The sequence below is a fragment of the Phyllobates terribilis genome, unplaced genomic scaffold (genome assembly GCF_046119375.1).
Source record: "Phyllobates terribilis strain yellow unplaced genomic scaffold, ASM4611937v1 Scaffold_2__4_contigs__length_985480577, whole genome shotgun sequence".
NCBI classification, from domain to species: Eukaryota; Metazoa; Chordata; class Amphibia; order Anura; family Dendrobatidae; genus Phyllobates; species Phyllobates terribilis.
Window position 1 is genome coordinate 801,722,739 of NW_027362762.1, and position 16,070 is coordinate 801,738,808.

A 16,070-nucleotide genomic window follows, 5' to 3' on the forward strand; every position below is an offset into this window, starting at 1 on the left:
TATTTCTTCTCCTGTCACATACCGTATTTTTCGGACTATAAGACCCACCGGACCATAAGACGCAACTAGGTTTTAGAGGAGGAAAATAAAAAAAATAAAAATTTAAGCAAAAAATGTGGTCATGATGCACTTTTAAGGGGGAGGGGGTCTTCTGCTGACACTGGTATAGGGGTAATGTCCCCCAATGCTGACAATATCTCCCATCCTGGTATATATGCCGCCCCCCTTCCTTTTATATGTGGTCCCCATCCCCATCCTGGTATGCCCATCATCCCTCCATCCTGGTATGCATGGCACCCCTCATCCTTATCCTGGTATGCATGGCACCCCTCATACCTATCCTGGTATGCATGGCTCCCTCATCCTTATCCTGGTATGCATGGCACCCCCATACCTATCCTGGTATGAATGGCACCCCTAATCCCTGTCCTGGTATGCAGGTACCCCTAATCCCTATCCTGGTATGGATGGCACCCCTCATCCCTGTCCTGGTATGCATAGCACCCCTAATCCCTATCCTGGTATGCATGGCACCCCTCATCCCTATCCTGGTATGCATGGCACCCCTCATCCCTATCCTGGTATGCATGGCACCCCTCATCCCTATCCTGGTATGCATGGCACCCCTCATCCCTGTCCTGGTATGCAGGCACCCCTAATCCCTATCCTGGTATGCATGGCACCCCTCATCCCTGTCCTGGTATGCATGGCACCCCTCATCCCTCTCCTGGTATGCATGGCACCCCTCATCCCTGTCCTGGTATGCTTGGCACCCCTCATCCCTGTCCTGGTATGCATGGCACCCCTAATCCCTATCCTGGTATGCATGGCACCCCTAATCCCTGTCCTGGTATGCAGGCACCCCTCATCCCTGTCCTGGTATGCAGGCACCCCTCATCCCTGTCCTGGTATGCAGGCACCCCTCATCCCTGTCCTGGTATGCAGGCACCCCTCATCCCTGTCCTGGTATGCAGGCACCCCTCATCCCTGTCCTGGTATGCAGGCACCCCTCATCCCTGTCCTGGTATGCATGGCACCCCTAATCCCTGTCCTGGTATTCATAGCACCCCTAATCCCTGTCCTGGTATTCATAGCACCCCTAATCCCTGTCCTGGTATGCATGTCACCCCTAATCCCTGTCCTAGTATGCATGGTCCCCCTAATCCCCATCAGGCTGCACATTAAAAAAAACAAACACTCATGCTCACCTCTCTTCTCTCTCCTCCAGCGCTGCGTCCGGTCTGCCTGCACTGATCTCTCCATGTGAGCCGCGCATGACGTCACTGCCATGCGCGGCTCACAAGGAGAGATCAGCTGCCGGAAGTCACTGCTCCCCACGCCTGGTCTGTGTGAGCGAGGAGCAGTGACTTCACTCTCCCTCATAGCCGGCACACAGCGGAGCCGCGCTGCGGCTGCTGCTGCTGCCGGCTATCTCCTGTGCCCACTCATTAAAGGGCATGAATATTCACCCCCTCCCCACGCCCAGCGGGCACAGGAGATAGCCGGCAGCAGCAGTCGCAGTGCGGCTACACTGTATACCGCTATTAAGGAGCATGAATATTCAGTGCTCCCCACGCCCCATGGGCGTGGGGAGCAGTGAATATTCATTTTCTTTAGCAGCGGGGACAGTGTAGGCTGCAGCGGGCGGCGGCTGCTGCCTCCTGTGCCCCACTGCTCTACCGATACCGCCCCCCCCAACATTCGGACTATATGACACCCCCCCCCATTTTCCTCCAAAATTTTGGAGGAAAAAAGTGCGTCTTATGGTCCGAAAAATACGGTACTTCTCTGGCAGCTCCGATGTGTCAGCCAACAATACAGCTCCTTTGTCAGTTGAGACACAGGTCTTGGAAGCACTGTTTCTCCCGACTGCAGTCCATCCAGACACGTGTCTAGGACGGGCTATCGCTTGAATTATGTGACGGTGGCTCTTCTAGTCACCTGACTTTTGCTGCCAATCCCAGGCTTCCGCGGTGCTGTTGACTTCCGAACAGAACAGACCTGCAGAGCTGCCTGCCCTGGATCTCTTAGCGAGTATGTCTTCATTTATTGTTTTAAAACATCCATTGCTAAAAACATTATCAATGTCAGAAAGCTATTTTAACCATTTGCAATTCACATAAGGTGAAATTTTTCGACAATTGCCCAGCTTAAAATCCTAATAAGCCAGCCGATTAGTTAAACCAAGAGAAATACACTATTGTGATCATGTTGACTTTTTAACCTGTGTTCTTCTTTAGTTGATTAACATAGACCAGTTTTTGTGTAACCCTGATTGTTATGTCCTCTTTGGTTTGGAAACAATGATGTTTGCTACTATGCTAATGGCCTATTATACTAAGTCAGCTGAATGTTGATTTAAAGAGCCCCTGCTATACCAGCTATGTAAATTGATTAGCTCAAACAATGAGACATGAGGCTGCCCTCCCTAACCCTTTACCTGTGAATTTGTACTTGAAGGACGACTGTAGCTATTTTAAGGGTCATGTGCTTCTGTAGTAGTGAGACTTGGGAAAGAGAATCAAGGAGGATCAGAAAGACTTTTCAAAGAGAATGAGAGACATCCTTCAGGAAAGCAGATGGATAGCATGGCATCCAAAGAGACACAAATTTGGATTTTACATGATTCTAGCCTAAGGGTATCGACCCTGACTAGAAAGATTCGGATCTGCTCCATTGACCGTCAGAGAGACATGGATACATTTTGGGGAGAGCAGGGTGGCACAAGGAAGTCACCTGGCCCCATGGATATGTTGTTTAGGGTTGCCAGGAGGGACCCACCGGTTGCCTGGAGCCCATGGAGACATTCGGAAAAGCCAAATTGGGACCAGCCGGTCATCTGGCCGCATGGAAACTCTTGGAGAGGCCAAGGTGGGACTCTCTGGTCTCCTGGCCTTGTACCTCGATGGACTGCTGTGGGGGCCTGCCAGAAGCGGGGGGCCACTGGTTGAGGTAGTCGGCCCTGGAAGTCTCCAAAGTCGCAGCTGTACTATCCCAGGCGGGCAGAGCGGAAGGGTCAGACTGTGTAATGTTGTACCATCTCGGGTATTTGCTGGGACTGTTCTACCTGTTTATTGTCTGTGTTGTGGTTCAATAAAGTATTGCCATGCTGTTGTACCCTCACCCCTTGTTGTCTGAGTAGCGTTATGCCCTCGGAAGACCCCGGGTCTTCACACCCAGCAAACGCTTTGACAAACCTGTAACTAATGTGTTTTTTGTTGCATTGTTTTTTTACCCGGTAAATTAACATCCCTTGTGTACATACCATAAGATAAAAAAATGTTTTTTTCATCTTTCATATTGCTCTGTTGTAGTTATTTATTATGATCGCTTGTACGGCGCCATCATATTGCACAGCTCTTTACATACTTTATCATCACTGGGACTCACAATCTACATTCCCTATCAGTATGTCTTTGGAGGGAGTGTGGAGGGAATCTGGAGCATCTGGAGGAAACCCACACAAACACGGGGAGAGCATGCAAACTCCTTGCAGATGTTGTCCTTGATGGGATTAGAACCCAGGACCCCAGCACTGAAAAGTAATAGTGCTAACCACTGAGCCACCGTGCTGCCCTCTGTACTTAATCTACCCTATTGATTTTTCCCAGGTCCATCAGGCTCACAACATGTTTTCCAAGGAGTTGATGGCAAGATGTATGCCACACTGGTCTTACTGTGACACAAATGCCATCTGTGCAATTCTTTAGACTCATTTTCCCCACCTATAAACGAGTAGTTGTCCCCCATGCATATAGGATCATTAGTAACGATTTATATACTGACATCACATTATGGGACACTATACAGTTTTTTGTCTTTGTTTAAAAATGGTGCTTGATTTTCATCCCTTTATCAGAATGGTATAAAAAATTGTGCCCTGTATTGTTAGTTTCCTGCAGGCTGTGCATTGTCGGCATTAAGCCTATCCACATAATTTGATTGTATCAGATGGAAATGGCTGTTTTATTTAAATGTATATGTTACTGATATTACCCTTGTCTTTCTTCAGCTACTTGACGAGGTTGAGGAGAAGATGAAAGAAATTTTGCACAACCGTATCTCACAAGTGAAAAGGTAATTGTCTGTTCCTGAGGTTGTTCTGTAGCGGCACCTTGTAACTGGACAAATGTAGGGATTTGCTGCCCTCAAGGGGCAGTTTTGGAGATTACATTCCAAGCTCTTTCCCATACTATCAGCTCCATATTTATCAATAATGTTGAAAGGAAATAACATTGTTTCATGACAGTTCTTCAACAATTCTCTTTGATGACTTGGCCTCTCTATACCACCCCATAATTTGGCTCAAGAGCTTCCTAATTGTTCAGTGGGCTCTCATTCAGTGACTGCCAGGCAGTGATACACGCAGGTCCACACTCTTTGTCTTAGTACGTAGGTGGGTTTTATTTTAAAGGCATTTAGCAGTATCTACAGACCTATTCTATTCTGCATGCACATACACTCCTTAACACTGAAAATGCAACACTAAGAAGGAAAAGTCGTGGAATTATGGAATCACAGATGGGAGACAAGTCTGGAGACCCTGCAGGCCATGGTAGCACGTTTAGGCCACGAAGCATCCAGGACACTTTGGAGAAATGAACGTACCACTGGCTCCATGAGCAAATCAATGTGACGCTGAGCTGTTAGTGTTCCATTTGTACGTCAGCAGACATACATGTTAAAACGGATACAAACTTGTGCGCTTGACGTATTATGCTTAGTTTATGTAATACTTCTGTATACAATTTTTATGAAAACAAATAATATCCTTCATTTTTTCCAACTAGTCTTTATTAGTTTAGATAGGCCCAGCCCTTAGGTGCAGATGGTGTGTCTACAGGAGTAAACATTTATTGTCAACCAAATTCATTACAAACGTATACCTGTAGATACATTGGAATTGCTTTAACGTTTCTATGTGTCCCATTGACAATAACAGAGAAATAAAACATATACATCTTTTATACATTTTGTTTGGGACAAAAAAGCGTGGTCCACTACGTTTGCCTGTACGTCCCCCTCCCCCCCCAAAAAAAACTACTGACAAAACGGAGTCAAAATAATTTTTCTTTTCTACAATGTCTTTCCCAATTTAGTCAGTAGGTACTCCTTCATACTGTATGCGTCTGAATACAGGTTTGTGCGATTTAAATGTGTACATCCAGCGGAATCCACTATATAAACGTGAACTTAGTCTTCTAGTCCTCAGTTCTCAGGGGATAAGGCCGTGCTTGACCACCCTACACTATGCACGTATATTGAGAACTGTGTGGCTTTTTATAGCTGATTTTCTTACACGATCACTGATTGCTAATGCCCAGAGCCACTGTGTATAATCCGTGCAGGGCTGGAAGGGAAGCTGAGCACAGTTAGCGCATCACATTCAGCTTCCTAACAGCAGGACATGCCTCAAGCTGAATTAACCACCAGGTATTAACCCCTTCAAGTGAATCTGTCACCAGGTTCTTGCCACCTAATCTTAGAGCAGCATAATATAGAGACAGAGACCCTGATCCTAGTGATGTGTCACTTACTGGGCTGCTTAGTGTAATTTTGATAAAATCACTTTTTTATCAGCAGTAGATTATCACTAGAGGACTAGTAAACCTGCTGCTGTGTAGTCCTCTGTATTCATTAGCTCTGTATAACCCTGCCCACACCACTGATTAGCAGCTTTCTGTGCATACTGTGCATAGGCAGAAAGCTACCAATCAGTGGTGTGGGGTTATACAGAGCTTGGCATTCAGAGAACAGCTAGATCTACAGTAGATAAAACAGGGACTTTATCAAAGTGACTCCAAGCAGCTCAGTAAGTGACACATCGCTGGACCACCACAGGTAGTGAAAATATCCCATTCAGCGTCATGATCATTTTGATTTGTTTGAAATATTTTCTTTCTTATGTTATAAATTTGGGTACATCATAGAGTCCATTATGTCTCGCTTTCTTCATGTGCTCGTGATTTGGTTGTTCCTTTATTAAACTAATGATTATTCTATTTCTACTCTAGATTGCCAGCCATTGTTCGGGGAGCAACGGTTGACAGATACTGGCCCACGGCTGACGGGCGCTTAGTAGAGTACGACATAGATGAAATAGTTTACAGCAAAGATTCACCGTATCAGAACATCAAAATTCTCCACTCCATTCAGTTTGGAAATATTCTGATCCTCAATGGAGATGTTAGTAAGTGGACCAGTGTTATTTTGTCTGCTTTATAAGGGATGTGTAGAAGATTAGACAAAGGCTTAAACCCGGTATAGTCTGGTGACAGCTATTCTATATTTTTATCTTGACGACCACCGTCTTTTACATGAAGAAGAATTAGATTGCCACAATCTTTCCCTCCTACTAATTAAACATTTTGTAACTACAAGATTGCCGACGAATTTCATTGTTATGAATATTAGATGGAAGTTTAGACCATTACAGCTCATATACCCTAATGCCCATCTACCAACAGAGGGGGCGATATTTGGGGAACGAGTGTTTGTAGAAATGCTCCTTCCCTATTATTGCACCGTTTAAACAAAATGCTCTTTCGTTGGGTTTGAGGGTTTCCAAGCAATCTTACAAATCATTTTTATCAGCAGCACATGGTCCTTGGTAAAGAGGAGATATGCTGCTGATAACTTGACATTCTATAGTCACAGAACGATCAAACTAATGATTGTTCTGTGTGCATCGAACATTTGTTGGCTAGTGTAAACAGCCAATAAATGTCTGCCGGTTGGCTTGCATGTAGACAATCAATGGTCTTTTAACAACAACTGCGGTTGGTAAGTATAAATGTGCCATTAGTTAAGGGCCCCGAGTCTGAGATATTCCTGATGATCACGTGACCAAAGAAACAATATTCTTCTGGGACTTTGATGACATCCTATTGATGGGTCTCTGTAGAAACCACTTCCCAAATCCATAGGAAATCGGTTGTGGCTGAACATGGCCATAAGACTGTGTTCACACACGTTTTGTTTTGCTGTATATTTTGCAGCCGATTTTTATGCAAATTTTCAGCTGCGTCTAGCTGTACCAGCAAAGTCTATGAGAAACCAGAATTCTCTGTTCACACATGTTGCTTTGTGTTTGCTGCGTATTTTCTGCCTTGCCTGCTTTTTTTGAGAATAGAGCATGTCACTTCTTTCAGCGTTTGCCAGTGTCTAAACTATTCCTGAACAATTCACCTCCCCCACTATACCAAAACCAGAATGAGATTTTTTTTACGTTCACAGAACATTATGTACCTGCATGAATAGAGACAGAAAGACAGTGTAAAAAGCGCTGAAAAAACGCATAAAAAAAACGCAGCAAAACCTGCGTATTTGACGCAGCTGTTTTCCTGACCGAGAAAAGTTGTCAGCAGGTTTGCAGCAGATTGAGCTGTAGAAAAAACACAACGTGTGTGAACATAGCCTTAGAGTGTAGATAGAGAGGAAAGCACAGAAGAAGGGAATAGGAGTCACACAGCCTGTATATAGGTGAAATCACACACTCTACAGTATCAGTGTCTGTCAGCACAGGGGAGAGGAGGTTCCTCATAACTAAATGTGAGGTCTGTGTGTTCAGTAGTCACTTACTCATCTCTTCATCTAAAGCCTATGTACCTGGAAGGAATTTGCCCACAATTACAGGGCTTTTTCTAACTTGAGCTAAATTTCTCCTTGTGCACTCTGTCAGTGTTCCCTTCAATTGCCAGATCAAGTGGGCAGTTTTGTGACCTCCAAAATAACATTTGCATAATGTCAAGTGCCCACTAGATTTTCATTTGCTTTCAATGCAGATCACATGCCAACTAGATTCTCATCCACTTCTCTCAATGCAGGTCACATACCAACTAGTCTCATCTGCTTCTCTCAATGCAGGTCACATGCCAACTAGATGGTCATCTACTTGTCTCAATGCAGATCACATGCCAACTACATTCTCATCCACTTTTCTCAGTGCATGTCGTATGCCAACTAGATTCTCATCCACTTCTCTCAATCCAGAATCTGTGCCAACTAGATTTTCACCTGCTTGACACGTGACCGCCAACCAACCTTTATGCAGACCACATACTGGCAGTCGTCACTGCCTGTTTGGTCATTTAGTTGAGGAGAATACTGAGGGTATGTGTAATGCACACTGTCAGGATTCATCAATTTGCAGTCACATAGAGTCTTGCATAAATTTAGCTGAAGCCCCGAAAGCCTTTTTAATTATGGATGTCATAAGGGAGTGTTGATGAAGTTCTAATAAATAATTCCATTTGGCTTTGTGTTGTTATCTCTTTTCTTCTTCACTATGTACCATATTTTTTTCTTCTAGACTTGGCAGAAAGTGATCTAGCGTACACCAATGCCATTATGGGCAGTGGCAAGGAAGACTACTATGGAAAAGAAGTATTAATTCTAGGAGGTGGTGATGGTGGCATACTGTACGAACTCGTCAAACTGAAACCAAAGATGGTTACCATGGTGGAGATATCCTTTTCTGTCTTGCGCTGATGTCAGGGGACTTTTGCATTAGTGATTCTATGAGTACTCTGCGTATGGTGTTCCTAGAGAGAAATTATTCCATTTTCTCCATTTAATTACGCATAAATTGTTACAGTGCTCAATCTTGAGCACTCCACTGTTTATGTGCTGTACATACAGTCTAGTCACCGATTAGGTATATGTACATAGGGATGTGAATATGTTGTGTTTTATCAAGCTATCTATTGGCTGCAGCTGGACCTCACTGGCTTTGGCTGCCCCCTGCATGTGCGCTGCACTACTGCTAGTAAAGCTGCAAGATGTCTCCACCAGTTTAAATTCTTTCTCCTGAATTTGGACAGAACATTACGTAACGTCAAAGTAAGAGGGTTTATGTCTATGTCTGCAATCTGCATTTCTTCTTTCATTTTCAGACCCCCTTATATGCATTTTACAGCCTGATCCAAGTTTTAATTGTTTCTCTTGTGGGAGTGTCTCTTACTGTAATACATGCTGGATGTGAGGTCTGTATCCAGCGTGCTGCTGTATTTAATAGTCCATATTTCAATACAACCTTTATCCTGCACTCATTTTTCCTTTATGTGCTTTTCACATTATCCACAACCTATTGTCCCTACCCTCCCTGAGACTGTAGATAGCTTTTCCCCTTTCCAAACTGCGAAGATCTGTGGATAACCTTCTCCTCCTACTATCTCTAACACTGTGAGAAGGGAGGGGGACAGCAATAAATTTGTCAGGAGTAGAAATGTGAGAATCCTTTCGCAGGACTCTAGACTGTCAGACCGATCGGTAATCTGTGACACCTGGATGGGATGCCTGCGATTCTCCTTACCTACCGGCATTCCTCAATCTTCTTTTGATTAGCTGGGCTGGTGTGACGTCATCATTGCAGTGTGATGCATGCTCAGCATAGTGCCTGCCCGACTAATCAAAAGAAGAGCTAGGAATGTCGGGAGGTAAGGAAATTCGCAGGCCTCCCATCCAACGATCTCAGATTACTGACCTGGCTGTTGGAGCTGAGTCCTGCGTTTCGATTCTCCCATCTGTAATCGGGAGCTCAGAAGGATTTATATTTATTTTACAGGTAACTCTACTAAATAAAGGACTTAAAAACACTGCAGCTGCAGAATGGGAGAGATAGATAGATATATTTTTTAACTGTAAATTTTTATTGAAGGATTTTCATATTTCATAAAATACAAATTTTAAAAAAGAAAATAAAAAGGCGGCTATATAAAAACAGATAACAAGATTTCAATGACAGCAAGTTAAACCCAATACATAATAGATATGCATTCGATTATGCTTAAGATATTATGCTGAAATTATAATTTTAACAGTTTGAGAAGAGGGGAAGACATACAAGACTTACACTAGACAAAGGAGGGGGGATAAATATAGGTATGAGAGGAAGACATGAGATGAATGAGTAGGTCAAAAGAGATTACGCTCAGATTTTAAGGGGTATTCCTAAAGTGTCCCAAGGGGACCAGATGAGGTTAAATATCTCAACCCAATTTTCATTCAAAGCAGAAATAGAGGATGTTGTATTGGTTCTCTTTGTAAGTCATACAAGAAGCCGTAATGGCTGCTCTTGACCAGACAAGTCTCCCATCAGCGTCACTTGAGTTTTACTCAAATAATTTTACCATCTGGACATACAGGTGCTTCTCACTAAATTAGAATATCATCAAAAAGTTCATTTATTTCAGTTCTTCAATACAAAAAGTGAAACTCTAAATAAAGGGAACACTTTAACAACAGAATATAACTCCAAGTAAATCAAACTTCTGTGAAATCAAACTGTCCACTTAGGAAGCAACACTGATTGACAATCAATTTCGCATGCTGTTGTGTAAATGGAATAGACAATAGATGGAAATTATTGGCAATTATCAAGACACCCTCAATAAAGGAGTGGTTCTGCAGGTGGGGACCACAGACCACATCTCGGTGCCAATGCTTTCTGGCTGATGTTTTGGTCACTTTTGAATGTTGGTAGTGCTTTCACACTCGTAGTAGCATGAGACGGACTCTACAACCCACAGAAGTTTCTCAGGTAGTGCAGCTTATCCATGATGGCACATCAATGCGAACTGTGGCAAGAAGGTTAGCTGTGTCTGTCAGCGTAGTGTCCAGAGGCTGGAGGCGCTACCAGGAGACAGGCCAGTACACCAGGAGAAGTGGAGGGGGCCGTAGGAGGGCAACAACCCAGCAGCAGGACCGCTACCTCCGCCTTTGTGCAAGGAGGAACAGGAGGAGCACCTCCAGAGCCCTGCAAAATGACCTCCAGCAGGCCACAAATGTTCATGTGTCTGCACAAACCGTTAGAAACCGACTCCATGAGGGTGGTATGAGGGCCCGACGTCTACAGATGGAGGTTGTGCTCAGAGCCCAACACCGTGCAGGACGCTTGGCATTTGCCACAGAACACCAGGATTGGCAAAGTCACCACTGGCGCCCTGTGCTCTTCACAGATGAAAGCAGGTTCACACTAGGCACATGTGACAGACGTGACAGAGTCTGGAGATGCCGTGGAGAGCTATCTGCTGCCTGCAACATCCTTCAGCAAGACCGGTTTGGCAGTGGGTCAGTAATGGTGTGAGGTGGCATTTCTTTGGAGTGCCTCACAGCCCTCCATGTGTTCGCCAGAGGTAGCCTGACTGCCATTAGGTACCGAGATGAGATCCTCAGACCCCTTGTGAGACCATATGCTTGTGCGGTTGGCCCTGGGTTCTTCCTAATGCAGGACAATGCCAGACCTCATGTGGCTGGAGTGTGTTAGCAGTTCCTGCAAGATGAAGGCATTGAAGCTATGGACTGGCCCGCCTGTTCCCCAGACCTGAATCCGATTGAGCACATCTGGGACATCATGTCTCGCTCCATCCACCAACGTCACGTTGCACCACAGACTGTCCAAGAGTTGACGGATGCTTTAGTCCAGGTCTGGGAGGAGATCCCACAGGACACCATCCGCAACCTCATCAGGAGCTTGCCCAGGCATTGTAGGGAGGTCATACAGGCACGTGGAGGCCACACACAATACTGAGCCTCATTTTGACTTGTTTTAAGGACATTACATCAAAGTTGGATCAGCCCGTAGTGTGTTTTTCCAATTTCATTTTGGGGGTGACTCCAAATCCAGGCCTCCATTGGTTAATAAATTTGATTTCCATTGATGATATGTGTGTGATTTTGTTGTCAGCACATTCAACTTTGTACAGAACAAAGTATTCAATGAGAATATTTCATTCATTCAGATCTAAGATGTATTATTTGAGTGTTCCCTTTATTTTTTTGAGTAGTGTATGAGTCGTTACAAACAGAGTGATCTATTTCAAGTGTTTATTTCTGTTAATGTTGATGATTATGGCTTAGAGCCAATGAAAACACAAAAGTCATTATCTCAATTATTTTAATTTACTAACAAAAAACACCTGCAAAGGCTTCCTACGCGTTTAAAAAGGTCCCGTAGTCTGTTTCAGTAGGCTCCACAATCATGGGGAAGACTGCTGACTTGATAGATGTCCAGAAGGCAGTCATTGACACACTTCACAAGGTCCCAGAGTTACAATTTTCATTTGGAATTCAAGGTCCCAGAATCTGGAGGAAGAGTGGAGAGGCCACAATCCAAGCTGCTTGAGGTCTAGTGTGAAGTTTCCACAATCAGTGATGGTTTGGGGAGCCATGTCAACTGCTGGTGTTTTCTGTTTTTTTAAAACATTCTTCAGGCTGTTGTTATAAAGTATTCTAATTTACTGAGATAATGACTTTTGTGTTTTCATTGGCTGTAAGCCATAATCATCAACGTTAACAGAAATAAACACTTGAAATAGATCACTGTTTGTAATGACTCTATATAATATGAGTTTCACTTTTTGTATTGAAGAACTGAAATAAATTAACTTTTTGATGGTATTCTAATTTAGTGAGATGCTCCTGTATATGGAAGTCTAACCAGAAAATCATCATCAGGGTTTTGTAAAATATTATATATGTCAGATATTAAACCTTTTGTCGAGGGGCTATTTCTACAAAGTCGTTCAAAGGGCGTTAGAATAGAAACCTGCAAGCTGTGAAACGGATGAGGCAAAATATCATCTTAATGTATTGAAATAACAAACGTTTATGGACAGATAGTTTAGATTTCATCTCATCATACTGTATGTGAGCCGATTCCTTGTTACATTATTAGTTATATCTGCAAAATAGTATGAGTCCAGAATGGGAGAGAAATTGTAATGAAAAATATTTAAAAAGTTATATAGATTGTGAGGTATGAGTTCTGGGTCAGGATATGGAGTACCTTGTGAATGCTAAGCATTTATAAGAAGAGTGTTCGCATAGGAAATAATCCTTATATCCCTCTATGGTACGTCTATTTCTGCGGCTTTGAAGAAGTTGCCCACAGGCTTTGCTTGAGAAGCATGGCTAAGTGCTACTTTTAAGTAAAGCTGTGGCAATGTATTGGATTTCTGTCTAGGTCTGTGAATTTTTACTGCAAAAGCCCAAAAGTTTTGCACATGTAACCATAATCACATTATTTGTGTGGCTTTCAGAAGTAAGATGAGCCTGTGTTCTTTTCTTTCTTCATGTGAAATGCGGTTCTATCTGTCAGGTTCAGTTATGGAAGTAGCAGTAAGCGGTAGGACTCGCTGTAAGACCATTTGTGTAATGGAAATCCAGTATGTCTACATTATTTCACTAGAGTGTATGACATGAATGTTATGCCTATTATTTGTTTTTACATTTAATCTATTGAATCATGTGTATAATTAAAACTACCTTTGGGAGGGGACCTATTGTAGATGGCTTTTTCAAAAGGTCCATGGAGTCCTGTAAATGGCTGGCTGCTTGTCTTACCAGCACTTTAAGAACATTTTCTACAAACCCTGAGATTTTTTTCAGTGAGTGTTCCCACTCTTCAGATGATTGGCCTCCCTGGGTTGCCTGGCTTATGAATTTTGGGAAGTATATAGAAAATTCCTATCCTAGGATTCTCAGGTATAAAGTCCAGAAAGTTTGTGGAATCTATACACTCGCCCTGATGACCCTTTTCAACTCCCTCATATATTTTGGGTCATCATCCAGTTTGGTGTTGTACTATATGTCTGTCAGCTTTCTTTGTGCTTCTTTAATGTGGTCTAGATAAAATGCAAAAGCCCAACAGGGTCTCATCCAAGTAAAACAAGCAAAGGAGAAGGTATAAGCGCTCACCTTATGGGGTTGTGTTAGATACAACCACTATAGAGCCTGTATTCCAGATACTGCAGCTTCCTAAGGTAGTGATCAGGAATATTTTGCCAGGGCACAAGAAGTAACCTGTGCTTACTGGAAATATGACAATTCACGATCGGGTATGAAGTGCTGGTTTATTGTCAGCGATTTTCACACTTAGACTGATTCCTTCTTCAGGACAACCATACATAAAAGCCTTTTTTGTGGTTGTCCTGAAGAAGGAATCAGTGTGACTCTGAAATGCGTTGACAATAAACCAACACTTCATATCTGATCGTGGATTGTCATATTTCCAGTAAGCACAGGTTACTTTCTTTGCCCTGACAAATGATTCTTTAATGTAGTCTATTGTAATTATTCAGGGCTATGGCACCACCTTTATCTGCAGACTTAGCTTATACCATGCCTGATGAAGAGACCTAAGTAGTCTCGAAAGCTTGCTTTGTAACATCACCTATTTTATTTTTCTTAGCCTTTAAAAGCTACAAGATTATTATTTTGTTTCCCCGACAATCAATCCTTTTTTTTTCCTTTTGCCTAAAATGAGACAGCGGTGACTGAAGCTATGGTGACTGCAGCGCCGGCCCCTCATGACCTTCTGTTTCGGGGGGTAATAAAAGCTACAGAGAAGTGACTGCAGGGCCATCCTCCTGTCCCATTTGGGACTCCCCTCAAACAAAACATCACAGGAAGTAAAAAAAAAGACAGCTATAAGGATTGGCAGGATAGGGAGGATGATAAGGAATTTTATAATAAAGCAAATTATAAAACTGGTTAGGACATAAAGATATTTATAAAGGGCATTATAGGTGTTGGGCAACCCCTTTAATTGTTTTTGTGCCGTTTGGGCTAATAGGGCTGCAGACATATATCCATTTATCTGAACAGCGTAGTCTGTTGACAGATCCTATTAAAAAAAAACATTCTACAAGCGTTTAGGAGCAGAGTCCAGGCTTTTTTTTTTGCTAAAGGTACGCTTTACACATTGTGCTACAGTATACAATATTGAATAGGAAGTGTGGAGACCTATATTGGTCGGCTGTGGACCATATCCAGCATTGGTGGGTTGTTTCTGATCACCATTACCAACGTCCAGAGAGAAAACGAGGGTGGTGCCTGACGGATTGAGTGGCGCTATCAATAAAACAACTGTTTGTCATTCATCTTACATTTAATTTTCATACTGTACCTGTGAATCATGAACTATATTACATCATTTCTGTCAGCTGTCAGGACCCTTTCTGTTGTCAAACACGCATAATCACACCTTAACATGCTACATACATAGACCAAATGGTGATCGACGGATGTAGACAACATATGCGAAAAACATGCGGCGGTGTGTTAGACAATCTAAAAGGCGACTGTTATCAGGTAAGTGTATATGTTATGTATTACACAGGGTCATGGATTGCTCATGGCTCCCATAAAATACTATAGGCATCCATTGATTTTAATGTTTGTCCATGGTCCTCATTGCTCATTTTTCTGTTGCGGAGCCCCACTTTATGTTAATATTTTTATTTCTACATATGTCATTTTATTTTAAACTGTATCTTAGTTCCCACCTCATGCCCTCACTTCGACACCTTTTTATTTTACAAATCACGCTGTTTTCACACCTGCGTTGGATGCTCAGCTAGGAGCCCTCCATCACAGATTCAATGAAAAATGGTGAAAAAATATTACAGAAACCAGATGTAACCATTGAATATGATGGGTTTCTTTTGTGTTCATACAAGAGAAAGAAAGGTAAATGTAAGCGTAGATGTGAACAGAGCCCAAGACTGATACTTCCATATCTGTAGTCATCTCATTGTCATAACAGGATTATAAAGACAGGTGTCACCTGTATGACAATAGGTGGTCATCACAGCTCACCTCCTACCTCTTCCTGCACAGTGACCACTGCAAAGGTGGTCTGATACTTCCTGTCTTGTGGTGAGAAATTTTCAGTAGCCCTCTCATCATAACAGGCAAGATTACAATTTCATGTATCACCTACATAACAATTGTTGATAGTCACAATTCACCTTTTCCCCCTCTCTGAACAGTGACTTCTGCACAGGTCACAGATCATGCCTAGAAAACTCTAAAAAAGTCAGTGAGACAGATCCTGACTATTGCGGTCTATGGTCATTTGGCTGCTATAAACAGCGGCTCAGGTGCAGAAAATAGTAGAAATTTACCAGCAGAAAATAAAAACAGATTAGAAAAAAATCTGTTTCAATATCTGGTTTTAATTAGTAAAAAGTAATATATGTGACAGCTTCTTTTCAAAATGAATTTTTGTTTTCGTCTTTATTTCCATCTCAAAGTGTCAAATCTTGCATTTAGTGTATGTTTCTGAC

At 42.8% G+C, this 16,070-nt stretch overlaps 1 protein-coding gene across 1 annotated transcript in view; it reads left to right on the forward strand.

The window, feature by feature from the left end:
• The window catches only part of SMS (spermine synthase), a 208,845-nt gene that overhangs the window by 75,551 nt on the left and 117,224 nt on the right, over window positions 1–16,070 (forward strand). The window contains exons 4-7 of the mRNA XM_073667504.1: window positions 4,013–4,077; window positions 6,015–6,190; window positions 8,312–8,466; window positions 15,004–15,093. Coding sequence (XP_073523605.1) covers window positions 4,013–4,077; window positions 6,015–6,190; window positions 8,312–8,466; window positions 15,004–15,093 — 486 coding nt within the window. The remainder of the gene's footprint in view (window positions 1–4,012; window positions 4,078–6,014; window positions 6,191–8,311; window positions 8,467–15,003; window positions 15,094–16,070) is intronic.